Genomic DNA, 13,936 nt, shown 5'->3' on the forward strand with positions numbered 1-13,936 from the left:
GAAAGTTACCTTAAAATTAATCTCTTTACTGATATAATTAAACTTTAAATCCTGAGAAGAAAACAGAGACAGGGAAGAACGGCGCGGGCTGTCGTGCTCCCAGCCACCCCACCCGGCCCAGGCCCGACGCCAGCGCGGCACGCAGGCCTGCGGGAGCCAACGAGACCCCAGGACCCGGTGCCTCACTGGGGAGATGCGGGGGGTGCTCCTGGAGGCCCGTGGTGTCACCTCCCGCCTGCGGGACAGCAGAGGGGCTAACGGCCGACCTGCGAGAGCCGAGGCAGGAGCAGCCGTGAGCCGGCGACAGCGAACAGGCTGCACACGAGGAAGGACACACCGGGCGACGGGCGTTTACCGCTAGCTCTAGCACGAGGGGTCGGCAACGGCTGCTCTTGTTCCCTGCAAGGACTCGGGCTCCACCCCAGAGATTCCTGCATACATTCCCTGCACGCGGTGAGGCAGCCGCGCGGTGCAGGCAGGCCCCGAGTCCTGGCGCCACCTCGCCTCCGCCCGCGTGGGCGCTCAGCACGTGGCGACCTTGTGGACGTTCCGCAAACAAGCCAGCAGGCGGTGGTACGGGTTTCCTGGCACGGCGACCACCTCGAACACAGACTGGAAGGCCCTGCGGTCGAGCTCCTCCTCTATCTGGTGTCTGTAGAAGTCCGCGGCCACCAGGCAGAAGAGGTGCACGTCCACGTGCTCCAGCTTGCCCATCCTGCTCACGACGTGGGGAAGGCTGGCAGGGCGGTTAAGGGCGCAAGGCTGCAAGTGCGGGGGGGCCTGCCTCCCATCCTCCCTGGAAACCCCTGCCCCGACACAGGCCTGCCAACGGCCCGGGAGCGCCGAGTGCCAAGCCAAGCCGCGGACGGGGTGGAGGCGGCAGCTGCCTCCCACCTTGGCTCCGGGAAGCCAGAGCCCCCGCGGAGGGCACTTCTCTCGGCAGCACCTACCTGGCCCGGCACCCGTGCACTGAGGGCAGAGCCGGGCCGCCCTCCCGGGCCGCTGACAGCGCCAGGACGGCTGTCTGCTTCGACGCTCTGCGGTCTGTCCTGGGGGGCGGCTGACAGGAGGGCAACGTCCCTTTGGCAGCCAGCATCTTGGGGGTGGGAACTGGATCTTCACTTAAGCTTTTACCCAAGAGAGTGATACGAGGCACGTGACAAAGAATAACGAGGAGCAGCACGAGGGACACACCCAGCTGCACGGACCCACGAGCAGGCGGGAGGAGCTCTTTGGGGGGGGGGGCCTCGCCCCCCCCCCCCCCGCACTCCTCAGAGCAACACCCCGGCCCCGCCCCTCCTGCTCTGCGTAGGGAACACACGGTTTTCTGTTTCCTTGTCCACAGCTTACTCTCTTGGGGCTTACAGTAAACATCACCTTGACACCCGGGCTTTCTGCAGAGCTTAGGTTTCCAAAACCTTAACGCAAACGTCAACCTGGATGTTGACGGCGGTGCTGCCCCTGGGAGTGCTACGTCCCGCGGGGCCCCAGGACCCAGGCAAGGATACATCGCCGAAACCCACGGGCTGGTGGAAGCGCTGACAAAGAAGCAGGAGAGGCTCCACATGGCCATGGCAACCGGGGTCCTCTGCGTGAAGTTGGAGAGGGACAGCATGACCCAGTCCCGGACCATGGACGACTGCCCTGTGCTGTGCAGAGTCTGGAACACCTGCGAGGGCGGAGAGCCCCGGGGGGCCACCCCGTCAACACCAGCTTCGGGGGAAGAGTGGCGGCTGGCTTCAAGGGGAGGATCTGGCAAGTCCCCGGGACCGACACGTTCAGAGGGTAGTAGGCACCTGGTCTGGGGGCTCCCCTGGGCTGGGCCCTCACCTGGTACACTACGGTGGCCATGAACTGCGGGTACGGTTGCTGGTTGGACAGAAACTCTCCAATGACCTTGTTCATGACGTCCTGGGGCGGGAAGAAGTCATCTAGAAACTGGGGGAGGATCCGCGCCACCACTCTGGCTTCACAGGGAAACCCCTTCCTGATCCTGCAGGGAGGAGACACGGATCAGAGCCCCACCCTGCCCAGGGCTCCCAACCTGCGCTTGGGGACCCCCAAGCCAAAAAGGGGCCCTGAAGTAACAAGCAGAAATGGTTTGGGGCAGTGGCGTTATGGGGGAATTAAGTCAGTCGTAACAGAACCGCGCCCTCGCTAGGGCCTGTCCTCACCAGCGTCCACACGCTCCTGGAACCTGTCGGCGTCTCGGCCAGGCCCCCTTCTCACCCGCCTGTCCCTGGTGCCCTCCTGGCACCTCCCTTCAACACACCCTCAGCGGGCATCTTGGGCAGCGTCCTTCCAGGTGCCAGCTGGGAAGGCGGCCAGCAGGCTACTCACGCTACCGTCCCGTTAGCGCACACCGTTGGCCCTCCGTATCCGTGGGTTCCGCACCCGAATTTCGGTCCGCGGTTGGCTGGATGGAGGCAGAGCCCGAGGATACAGAGGCGGATTGTGCTTCGCTATTTTATACCAGGGACTTGAGCATCAGCAGAGTTTGGAATCCGTGGGGGGGGGGGTCCCGGAACCAATCCCCGTGGATACCGAGAGACGACTGTACAGAAAAGCTATGTGTGACTGAAAAGCACCAGAAGGGACCTGGAAACTGGCCCAGGCGTGCCTGACCCACCTGTCTGCAGACGCCAGCCGCTGCCCAGCATGGGCGACACTCGCAACTGAAAGTCAGCTTTGTCAAGCCAGTGTCCCCCGCGCGTCTGGAGGGTGGTCAGGCTGAACGCCGGCACTGCACTGGCTGAAGTGTTTATCCCACCAGCAGGCATGGGAACGCAAGCCCCACGTGGGCAGGGGCCTGAGCGTGGGCGCCTCTGCCCACCGTGGAGGGGCCCGATGAATGTGAGGGAAGAATGACTGTAAACGCTTTCAACGCTCAACGTGAAAACAGCCCACACGCTCAGCTTCCCACAACGCCTCACCTGGCCAGAGCAGACAGAGAAAGTCCTGCTAAGTGTGCTCTTGTGAAACCCCAAATGGCCTCCTGCTGACCGAGCTGACCAGACCTGTCAGGCTGAGTGGCGCGGAGTCGGCTGCCCCAAGGCCACAGACACAGCACGTCGCCTGGACCAAGAGGCCTGGGGCAAAGCCGGATGAGGCCCCTCACCTATTCTACAGGGCCGCAAACTGAGCCAGTCCTAGACACAAGGGCACACACGTCGGGGGCAGGCTCTCAAAGATGTCTGTGTTTGTCATTTAAGTCTGTACCACGGTCTACCGAAGCCTCCTGAGCCACTGCTAACGTGGCGCCAAGACTCCTCTCACAAGGCAGCAGGTCTGCCGGCCAGTCGCATTACAGGCCCTCCCGACACCACCGCACGGCCGGACTGCCCCTCGCCTTCAGCAGACCCGCCAGCACTGGGGACAGCCTCGGAGCCAGTCGAGTCCAAACCTGGGTGCTGGGGTCCTAGGACTGCCCGCTGGAGCAGAGCCCGAGGGCAGCGCGAGCACGCTCAGGGCACCGGCAGGAAGCAGGCAGCCGCCAGCAGGCGGGCCGAGAGCAGAGCGGGTGTGCAGGAAGCAGCAGCTCCCGGCTAAAGCTCCAGGGCAGGGCAGGGCAGGGCAGGGCGGGCTCCATTCTTACCTGTCAAAAAGAACAGACACACGCTCCATGGCCACAATCACTGACTCGCTGTCGGGGGCGGCAGGGCTGGGGTCTGAGGTTCTGCCTGGACTGATTTTCTCCTTTCCTGAAACAAAGCCGTTCAGTTCTTTCCATTTGTAAAACCGCACAGGCTCTGTAAGTAGGGCCTGGAACTCACGCAGGAGTTTCCTAAACCCCTAGAGATGATCTGAGACCAGGTGGCGGGAGCCCCCAGCACCCCAGGGCCCAGCCCAGCTACACAGGGCCCAGGGCTCCGCCTGCAGACCCGCTCAGCTCTGCAACCTTGAGAACCGGAGGGGCCTGTGGTCTGCGTCCCGTGCGTCGGAGCTCGGCGGCACTGACCCGCCGGGCACAGGTGGCCCCCTGCTCACCTGTGTACATACAGGTGAGCATCAGGCCCAGGGCCGCCATGGCGCGGTGCGGGCTGTGCACGTTCACTCTGTCCACGCTCAGCTTGACCAGGGACTCCGCATCCAGCCGGGAGAGCTGCTCGGAGAGCAGCAGGCGCTCCAGGCCCCTCAGGACACAGTGGTAAACGACGGACGGGGTGGACTCCTCGCTTCCAGACAGCATCACCCCACACATCTGGACAGGACGGAAGACCACCCAGTCAGAGAGCCACGCCCGGCCTCCCGTCGCTCAGGCTTCTTCCCCCAGATGAAAGCAACCGAGGGCCCCACTGCACAGGTCCAAGAGCACGGAGCCCACGCCCGTTCCCGCGCACCTGTATTATGGATGCCGAGAACTCTGGCCCGACGTCCAGGGGGTAGTTCTCAATCAGGTAGAAGGCCGCGGCGCACATCACCAGCACGTGCTGCTGGCTGTGGATGTTCACGCAGCTGAGAACGAGACAAGGGCCAAGCTCAGCCACGCACGGCGGCTACGCCCACCTGAGGGCACGTGGTGTCCTCCTGTCTCACTGACCTCAGCCACTGTCCCTGTGAGAAGGGTGCCTGCCTGGGTCCCCGCTGACCCCTGCCCATGATACGGCCAGGGTGTGACGTACGCTTTGAAATGCGGAACGTCACTTCTCACAGCCCCCCACCCCTGGTCAGACAGAAGGCCTGGAGGGAGGCAGCAGCGGGAGGTCCTGGCCGCTGCCACTCACTGGGCTACGCCTTTGAGGCTGGAGAGGAGGTAGTCGCTGAGGGCCGGGACGAGCTGCTTGGCGGTGTCGTCTAGGAGGTCGCACTCCAGCACGTAGAGGACGCCGTGCAGGGCTCCGATCTTGCTGGGCAGGTGGCTGCTCCGGAGCGTGCTCTCCAGCAGCCGGCTGACCGGCTCTGCCACGGCCTTGTCCTGGGGCACAGCACACGCGGGGGCTCGCCTCACAGCGCCGTGGGGGCCGAGGGAGGCCGGCCTCGCGCTGCGGTCGGGCCTGCGTGCGGGGCTGGCCCTGGGCTGGAGTCCGGGGGCTGGGGTGTCGGGATGGGGGGGCTCCCTGGGCCTCCCCTGTTGTGTCTGTGCTGGCACCCTTCCCCCCTCCCCGGGGCTGCAGTTCGGTGTGTGCCCGGCAGAGGGGCCTGCGGAGCCTGCGGGCCCCCAGTGAGAGCCCCGGTTCTGAGTCTCTGACGAGCTTCCCCGGGGACAGCGTGTCGCTGGGGGTGGAACGCGGCCCGCGTGACCCCACGGGACGGGGTTCTGGAAGCTGGCGCCTGTTTCCTCTGGACCTCGTCCCCCGGGCCCTCTCCCTTCGGTGGTTCTGCTTCACAGCCCTTCACTGTGATGGTTCAGAGCCCCGAGTATACGTGAGCCCTGCGTGTCCTCCTGGTGTGGCCTTGGGGACCCGCAATGGTAGCCTATGCTAACTTGTACGAAAATGGTCTTAGTTTCCCTCAGCAGCCTAAGCAGGATGGAGAGAGGCAGGAACCTAAACACTCAGCACCACACTCCGCACTTCAGATCGGCTTTTCACCAGAGAAGAAGACACCTTCACAAGGCAGAGATGGCGACCACTGCTTTTCACAGACCACCCCGCCCAGACACAGGCGACCACCGCTGGCCGAGGGCCTTGTCTCACTCTGCAAAAGCCACGAAGGCTGCCTGGCCCTGCAGCCCTCCCCAGGAACTCTGTCCTGGGGCCCCGGTGGAGCTGACACTGCTGAGGACTCCTCCTCCTCCTGCCCACACCCAAGGCCACCGACCACCACCAGGACCCGCCGGAGGGCGCAGCTTTCCCCACACCGGGGAACGGGAACGCTGGTGCTGCACAGGGGCACAGGGGCACAGGCCACGACCCGCAGAAAGGCAGCGTCCTGAGGGAAACTGCGCTGCCCTTCACACCGGGACGCGAGTCCGCGTCCCTGCGCCATCCTGCCTAAGCCTCTTCTTGAAAACCATGATCGCTCGTTCCATTTACTGACAACACAACATTTACCTCAGGGATCTAGGCCAGAGCACAAACACAATTACCATGAAAACAAACCCAGCAGCTGAAACTCCCGCAAGGACAAAAGGACCCCTTCAAGCCTGGCTGCACATACCTCCCTCTCCACACCCAGAGGGCCGACACTTAGAAGAGCTGTCTGCTCAGCGGAAAGCCAACGGACTCACTGTTTCTGTTCCCTGGACGGTGGCCCCAGGGCCGAAGGCCACCCAGGATGAATGGTACCTGCTCTGGGCCTTGGCTCGGAGGGACAAATTCAATGGGGGAACAGTCAGTCGGGAAGGAGGGGACGGTCAGGGCTCCGGTCGTAGACCCCAGCTCACACCCCACGTCTGCCCCGTCCTGTGCGACCTGGAGCAAGTCAGCAACCCCCCACCTCGGCCTCCTCGGGAGCAGGTGGGATCGTGGCGGCCCCACCTCCGCCAGCCTGTACACAGGGTGTGTGGGGCACAGGGGAGAGCTCCGCAAATGGCAGCGCGGTCAGGACATTGCAACATGGGTGTGGGACATGGGAGAGGCACCTGGGTGCCACCTCGCCCCTCGCCCCTCGCCGATGGTCCCAAATGCCCGGCTCATGGCGGCCACCCCTGCGTCTGTTCAGGGAACGAGTCTCTATTCTAGCATAGAGCTGGATCCCAGGAGACATCTGAGCGAGAAACAGCAGTGACCGGCTGATGCCACGTGGCCTGGAGTCACGCTATTTGCCTCCAACGGCAGGGCTGGTATTTTAACACGCTCTAAGAAATGGCAGGGCCTGCGGTCAGTACTTCCTGTGTCTGTACCGCGTGGTGATGTGGCCACAGAAGATGGCGAGTCCCGATCAGCTAGAGGCACAGCTACGAGGCTCAGGAGAAGGCCCGCCCGGGCCCTGGCCTCAGAACAGAGCACAGGATCCAGCTCCGGGGGTGGGAGCGCAGGGTCACTGAGACAAACGGGCCCGGGAGGAGGCTCTGAGGACCGGGAGCACGGGGGGCTGCAGCACACGGAGAAGGAGAGCGGGGCGCTGTGGACCACGGGCGACCGTCCAGGAGGAGCCAGCCCCGCTGCCCCCGCCGGCACAGCCGAGCCCCTCCGGGGACAGGCACCGGGATAACCTGGGGGACCAGGGGACAGGAGCCCCAACCGAGGCTCGCCCAGCACCGCACACTCCACAGCGACGCGCGCCAAGGCCCCACGCCGCCTCCCACTCACCATCCCGAGGACGGCGGCCGCCTTGCAGGTGGCGGGTACCAGGTACTGCTGGAGAATCTCGTCCTCCGAAGGGTGCACCCTCCGCAGCTCTGTCAGCGTCAGGTACATCGTCTCAAACTGGTTGCGCTCCGTAAACAAGTCTGAGACCACAAGGAGCTGGCGACGGGACATTCGGGCAGGAAGGGGTGAGTTACGCTATGGGAAGTGCGCAACGCGGGACTTCACAGGAGCCCTGACCGGGAAAAGCAACCAACAAAACCCGGAAACCTAAACTACACTGTAAACCTGTACCCGCGTGTCCTCCTAGTGCCTGTACGCACACACTGCTGCCGTGTGGGAACCCGCCCCCAGGCCGCCGCCAGCGAAGCTACCCAGAGCCCCGGAATGGAGAAATGGGCGATCGCTTTGGAAATCAATGCTTTGGCAATGATTCTTTTTGTCTCCCCGAAACGTTCAGTGTTCACGTTACATCTAAAGACAAACTTTGATTAGGCACGAAGGCCCTTTTTCTTTAGGATGGTGAGGGAAGGCTGGGGTTGGCCCTTTCTCAGAGGCCCCAGGCGAGCTGAACCAACAAGCCAGCAGGACACTCAGCAAATCATCTAAAAGAGCACTTCTTAGGTGAGCCTCTCAGGGCCACAAGGTCAAAACTATTTTCCTAAAGACGCTAAGACCCTACTTGCCTTTCTCTCCTGTGCTCTCCCAACTGTACAGTGGTATTTTCTAGAAATTACTTAATATTAACAGACTGAATACAGAGGAGATAACAAGAGTCTTGGCCACGCCATGCGGCATGTGGGATCTTAGTTCCCTGACTAGGGATCGAACCCTCGCTCCCTGCAGTGGAAGCGTGGAGTCTTAGCTACTGGACCACCAGGGAAGTCCCCCCAGGGGACTTCTAATGAGCCAGACATTAAAGAGATTTGCAAAAGTATACAAAAACTAATTTTAAAAATTTATTTTAAAATAGAAATTGTTATCCTTATTATTTTTAAATGGATAACTTTTTAAAATTTAAGATCTTTAGCAGAACTTAAACTTGACTTTTTTGAAAAAATCAATTTGTAACTTACATTACAAATTAAAAATGAGGTTCTTAAAAATCTCAACTTGACCAGATATGAAACCATTTAGAAACCTTTAAAGGAGTATTGGGAAAAACAGACTTGGAAAAAAACAAAGTTTGTCATTACCTAAAAGAGACATCTTTCGGTAAAAATAATAAAAACCCTGTGCTGCACAGGTAACAAGACGGTTCCAGTAACTGGGCATCTCTCCTTGCTGGATGGCTAACCTGGGTGATGTAGAGAAGCCAGCACTGAATAAGTAACTGTTTTAAAACTTCTCAGATGTGACTTCCAATACTGCAAGCATGGATGGATGCCACCGACAGACACCAACGCTCCCTGGGGTCCCCACCAATCTCAAGGATGCAAAGAAATCCCCCGGCCAACAGTTGGAGAACAACTGCTCTAAATTGGTATTTCTCAAGCACCAATTGGTGGTCGGGTGGTCAGTGGGTTGGTGGTCGGGGGACCGTCTATCACAAGCCCCCGAGGAGACAACGTGGGACAAGGACGGTGACCCTTCAGACCTTACGGTTAACGTGCCGTCCCCACGACATTCCCACTGGACTGACGGGTGGCACTGCCAGGGACTGGACCAGTGGAAACTGCTCCTTCACTGGCTCCAGGAGTACTACATCCTCCACCCGCGTCTACGCGTCCCCTCACGGGCGCCCAGAGACCAGGAACCCCCGGCGGGGGTCGGGGGGGGAGGCAAACTCACCGACCGCACCACCTCGCTGATCAGGATGACGGGGGTCCTCCTGGCTGAACTTGACGGCAGGATCCAGCGACTGTACAACTCGAGCAAAAACTGCGAACAGGAATGGATGTCGACTCCAGCCCGGTGTTTCCTGCAATTTCCCCCCAACAGAGATGAGAGGTTCATTTCCAGAAGCACCCCGGAAAGTCAAGTGACTAATCAGAGCTCTCCGATCGCGTGAACACAGAGGCAGACGGGAACCTGGAGTTGACTGGAGACGTGGGCGGGGACGACGGTGCGGGGACCTCGGCCTCCTCCTCCTCCTCCTCGTCCCACTCCTCCTCTCTCAGGGGCGTGATGCTGTTCCCCAGCCACACGGAGTGGATGGACACCTTCAAGGGGCACAAGACAGGGGGCCGACGCTCAGGGCCGGAGGCAAGGGGCGCTGAGCCGCAGGTACTGCCTGGGGTCCCTGAGGCGAGCAGCCCCCAGCACTCAGCAGGGCTGCTCAGGGTGCTGTGCCTTCAGGGCTAAAGACCTGATGGAGTGACGGGCGGGGGCAGCCGAGGAGGGGGAAGGGAAGGGCCTCTAAGGAAGGACACTTTCGCTCCGAAGGGACATCGGGGTGAAGTCTCGGCACAAAACTGAACCAGAACGTTGGATCTCTTTTCAAAACTGGTCCTCTCGCTGGCAGTCACTTGAGGACCCCGTTTTTCTGAATTACTTGCTTAACAAAGCTCCACACAAATGCAAAAGAGTGCCATGCTTATTCTGCAGAGGGTGCGGTGGGGAGGAACTTGAGAACCCGGACAGGCCCCCGCCCCGGTCCCCACGCGCCCCATGGGGCCTCGCGCTGGACGGAGGCTGGGGGACTGACCTGGCCGAGGTTGTAGCTCGTGTTCCCCAGCTCCCGCTCGGGGTTGACCTGCAGCAGGAGCTTGTCGTGGCTGATGAGGGCACCTGAGGAGCGAGGGCACGTGAGTGCCGCCTGCACGGCCGCGAGGGGCTCGGGGGTGTTCTATCCCTTCACAACCCATTAAGCTGGCAGGGCCAGGGGGGCGATGCTGAATTATCACTTTTTCTCTGTAACAAACCAGCTTCAGACTCTGAACCGGAACCGGTTGTGGGCCGAGGTGTAAAAGCTAAGAGTCAGTAGCCGCGAACGAGGCGACTACCCAGCCGGCAGCCCTCTGGGAGCCCAGACGACAGCTCTGGTGGACGGGCCCTCCTGGGACCCCGCCTCGGTGCCGGGACTGTCCAGCTGTGCCCACCGGCCCAGGGCATAGGCTGACACCCACACTCAACCCGTCCTCCCTGCGAGCCCCAGGGACAGCCGGCCCGCTCCCCACAGGTACCTGTAGCAGCTGGAGACAGAGAAGGGACGGGGTCCCACGCCTGGTACAAGTGATGGGTGGCGATATTCTCCCTCTTTGAAACCATCGCTTGAATTTCCTGCTCTACGATTCCTCTGACGATGCTCAACTTCCTCCCAAACCTAAAGTTCAGAACAAAGGTCACAGAACATCTGGTTCCTCCGACTCTGACAGGTGAAAACCAGCAGGCTTCCCCAGCTTTGCCTCAAGGACACACAGGCACCTCCAAGCCCCGTGCCCACACCCTCTGTGGGCAGTTCCCGTCTGCAGGCCCCGCGCAGGTGTTCTATCAGCTCCTTCGGAATCTGCCCTCAACACTGGATGCCCGGGTCATCAGGCCTCAGCCACCAAGCCACTTTGTATCTGCAGCCCCTGCACGGGGCTTTTGTCTTTACTTCTGGCAGCAAAGGGGAGGGCGCCCTGGCGCCTGCCTGCTCCCACCGCGGCTGTCCCTGGAGACACAGGGCGTTTCGGGTGAACCTGGTGTCGAGAGCTTTCAGGGGCTTGTTCCGGGGCCGCTGCTCCAAGCAGCTCACGGCTGGGTTGCCGGCCACGGGCACGGTCATCGCGCTCAGCACCAGGGAGGTGATGGCCTGCACGGCCAGGACGTGGATCTGGGTCCTCTCCGAGTCCTCCTGGAAGGAGAGCCCACGGCGCCAAGTCACGACACAGGCAACCACCGCTGCCCCACCCGTGGGCAGAAGCTGCGGGCCGTGGCTGTCCAGCCACGTGGCCTTGTGGGCGGGGGCCCCCGAGTGCGACCGGGGGGTGTGCCTTCCCAGCCGGGGTCCTGTTGTGCCTGCCTAAGTTCACCAGAGCCCACACACATCTGGGATTTGAGATGAATCTGATGGGCAAATGGCTGCTTTTGAAAGCAAGGTCTCCTACAGGCACAAGCCTCCAAATACGAACTACTTTTTAAGAAACTGCCCTTAAATTTCCTCACCGATTTTAGGGACTCTGCATATGACAACCTGTTAGTTCCACACCTGTGAAAGACAACCTTGATGATGTCTGACATACATACTCTTTGAGCGGCCATTTCTGAACGCTCGCTCATACCATACCTTCTGTCAGAATTAAAAACATATCTCGTGACTTAATGTTTCAGGCTTTGCTTTATCTGAACAGGTGTTTATTAATATTGAAGTAACATAATACGCATTAACACCCCAAGAAGCCTGATAAAATTTTCGCAAAACACTCAAGAGAAATGAACACAGGTACGTATGTGTGGCCTTTATGACGTGCCTTTTCATTTTGATGAAATGTTGCTACACACTGTACCCTGAATGTTGAGAAACAAAACTCAAAAGTATTTTCAAGAAAGGACATAATACCACTGACCCTGAGAGGGCAGAGCACTGTGATAAACGCACTCCGGCCGCGATTCTAGGGTGCCCAGACCCTGGGGAGACTCATTCCTGCTCTGGAACACCAGTCATGACATGATCTGGCTACCTTTTAAAAATACGGTAAGACAGAAAAGTAAGAGCTTGCTGCCCTGCCTCTCCCCACCACGGATGACTCGCGAGCTGCTGTAACCGCCCGTGTGCCGGCCAGCAGACACCGGCGCCCGCACGCGGCCTTACTTCGGGCGGACTCTCCTCTTGCTCCATCACGAGGGGCTGAGTCACCAGGACACCGAGGAGGGTGGCCCACGTTTCCTCAAACTGGGTACGGCTGGTCCACCCTAGAAATGCAAATGTCACTTTAGACAGAGGGTCCCCCGCTGCTCAGACTTCTCGATGCCATGTGGCAGCTGGGCCCTCCGGCTCTCACTGGCCCAGGCGCCACATACAGCCGCTCCCTGGACCCTCACGACAGCGCTGCGACGCGGCAACACTGCCAGCCGAGCCCAGTGGTGACGGGACCGAAGCACACAGGTCCAAAGCCACACAAGAGGCCAGGCTGAGTTCAGCCCAGGTAGCCCGGTGAGAGGCACCCTCTGGAGCCCTGCTGTGTAGACGCAATGAAGTAAAGGGACATCTGAGCAGGCTACGCTCAAATGGGGTCTGAGTCGCTTCTGCCCTGCTCACCAGAGGGTTGGAAAGTCCTCCAGAAATCACATCCCCAGACTGAGCGTACACCCCAGACCACAGAACTGAACTTTTGAGTGGGTGAAGGGTGTGCTGTGTGAATTCCACCTCAGTACAGCTGTTAGAAAAGTTAAAGCGCTGGTCCCTCTGACCCCACCAAGAAGAACAGTAGGTCAAAAAAGAATGTCATCTAGCAGGGGTGTGTGTGCTCAAGCCCTCCGAGAAGGCATCTCTGAGGGGCCACCCTCAAGCACCGTCACAAGCTGCACTCAAGGTGCTGTTTGATGAACGATTGTTTCGAGGGCTGCGTTAACGTCCCCACCCGTGACCTTGGAGGTGGAGGTGGCCGTGTCACTTGTATTAGGGCTACAAGTGACAAGAGTGGGGGTGTTGAGGACAGGAAAACCCAGAGGTTAAAACGACGTGCCCCACACTACACAAAGCCCAGTGTTGTCCACCTAAAGCCTACTTCCCCCCCCTCTACCTCTGGCTCCATCTCGCCCAGGCTGCTGGTTCTGCATCCGAGAAAAGGGGCATCAGTGACCACATAGGAAGCACTCAGAGGAAATCACTGCTGCCCTTTACCTTAGGTGCTACACAAAGGCTGAATCTGGCTTAGCATTATCAATTACTAGGGTACCCTTCCTGACCTGAAACAAGTCTGACACATGAAAATTTGGCATTAAACTCACACACACACACAAACTTGGATCAAACTTTTCACTGTGACAGCTTTGTGTACATTACAGAACGTACTCACGATTATGTTATGCCTTAACTCTTTTGTGGAATACAAGGAGAAGACGGGTCCCACTACTGCAGCCCTGGCTCCCCCAGGGCAGGCATGATGATGTGTAACCACGCCGGAGGGGAGACCCGGACTACCTAGCGTATTGATGCGGTAGATGAACTCTTTCAAGACTTCCTTTTCCTGGAGGAACTCCACGGGGATCTCGGGGAACACGGTGCCAAAATCCCCTCCTGGTTTGGGTGACCATCCGAGTTTCCACACCTGAGAGGATGAAAGAGACATAGTCTCCCGAGTCAAGTCAGGATGGCCAAACCGCGAGGGAGCCAGGAAACACGCTTTCTCTCGGCGCAGCTCCTTGGCGGCCACCTCTTCCTGAGTGCAGACACGGCGGAGGGAGGGCCCTGGGCGCCGGTGCCGCGGGGGCTCCCAGACCTGCCCAGGGCCGCCCACGCAGGTGCCCCCAACCCTTAGAGGCTGGCAGGAGCACGTGAGGTTCAGCCACACACATAAATATTTACCGCGAGCAAGCACGACAAGAGCCACGCCAGCCATTTGTAAACTCCGTCAAGTCCAGCTCTGTTGTCTGGCACTGCCACGCACACCGGAGGGACCGAGGCTGCCCCGGCAGCAGGAGCCCAGCTCCCAACCGGCCGAGCCGACCCCCTCGGAGGACACAGGCCGCTGCCGGCCAGAGCCCGCACTCTGGATCCCCGAAGCCGGCCAGTGGGCCTCGAGGAGGCGGCCGGCTGGCCCCCGCAGCCCCAGCGCCCACTGGCCTCTGGAAGACGCCCTCTCAGCCTCTCACCTGCTCCC

At 60.2% G+C, this 13,936-nt stretch overlaps 1 protein-coding gene across 5 annotated transcripts in view; it reads right to left on the bottom strand.

Moving 5' to 3' along the window:
• The window catches only part of HTT (huntingtin), a 146,243-nt gene continuing 132,307 nt past the window's right edge, over positions 1-13,936 (bottom strand). For all 5 annotated transcript variants that reach the window (XM_068543520.1, XM_068543518.1, XM_068543519.1 and 2 more), the window contains 15 exons: positions 13,258-13,384; positions 11,926-12,026; positions 10,814-10,968; positions 10,316-10,455; positions 9,838-9,920; positions 9,222-9,352; positions 8,982-9,111; positions 7,194-7,349; positions 4,725-4,915; positions 4,341-4,455; positions 3,988-4,201; positions 3,596-3,701; positions 1,831-1,993; positions 1,509-1,669; positions 1-736 (listed from right to left, as the gene is read on the bottom strand). In XM_068543520.1, coding sequence (XP_068399621.1) covers positions 523-736; positions 1,509-1,669; positions 1,831-1,993; positions 3,596-3,701; positions 3,988-4,201; positions 4,341-4,455; positions 4,725-4,915; positions 7,194-7,349; positions 8,982-9,111; positions 9,222-9,352; positions 9,838-9,920; positions 10,316-10,455; positions 10,814-10,968; positions 11,926-12,026; positions 13,258-13,384 — 2,187 coding nt within the window. In that variant the 3' untranslated portion in view covers positions 1-522. The remainder of the gene's footprint in view (positions 737-1,508; positions 1,670-1,830; positions 1,994-3,595; positions 3,702-3,987; positions 4,202-4,340; positions 4,456-4,724; positions 4,916-7,193; positions 7,350-8,981; positions 9,112-9,221; positions 9,353-9,837; positions 9,921-10,315; positions 10,456-10,813; positions 10,969-11,925; positions 12,027-13,257; positions 13,385-13,936) is intronic.

This window comes from Eschrichtius robustus, chromosome 4 (genome assembly GCF_028021215.1).
Source record: "Eschrichtius robustus isolate mEscRob2 chromosome 4, mEscRob2.pri, whole genome shotgun sequence".
NCBI lineage: Eukaryota > Metazoa > Chordata > Mammalia > Artiodactyla > Eschrichtiidae > Eschrichtius > Eschrichtius robustus.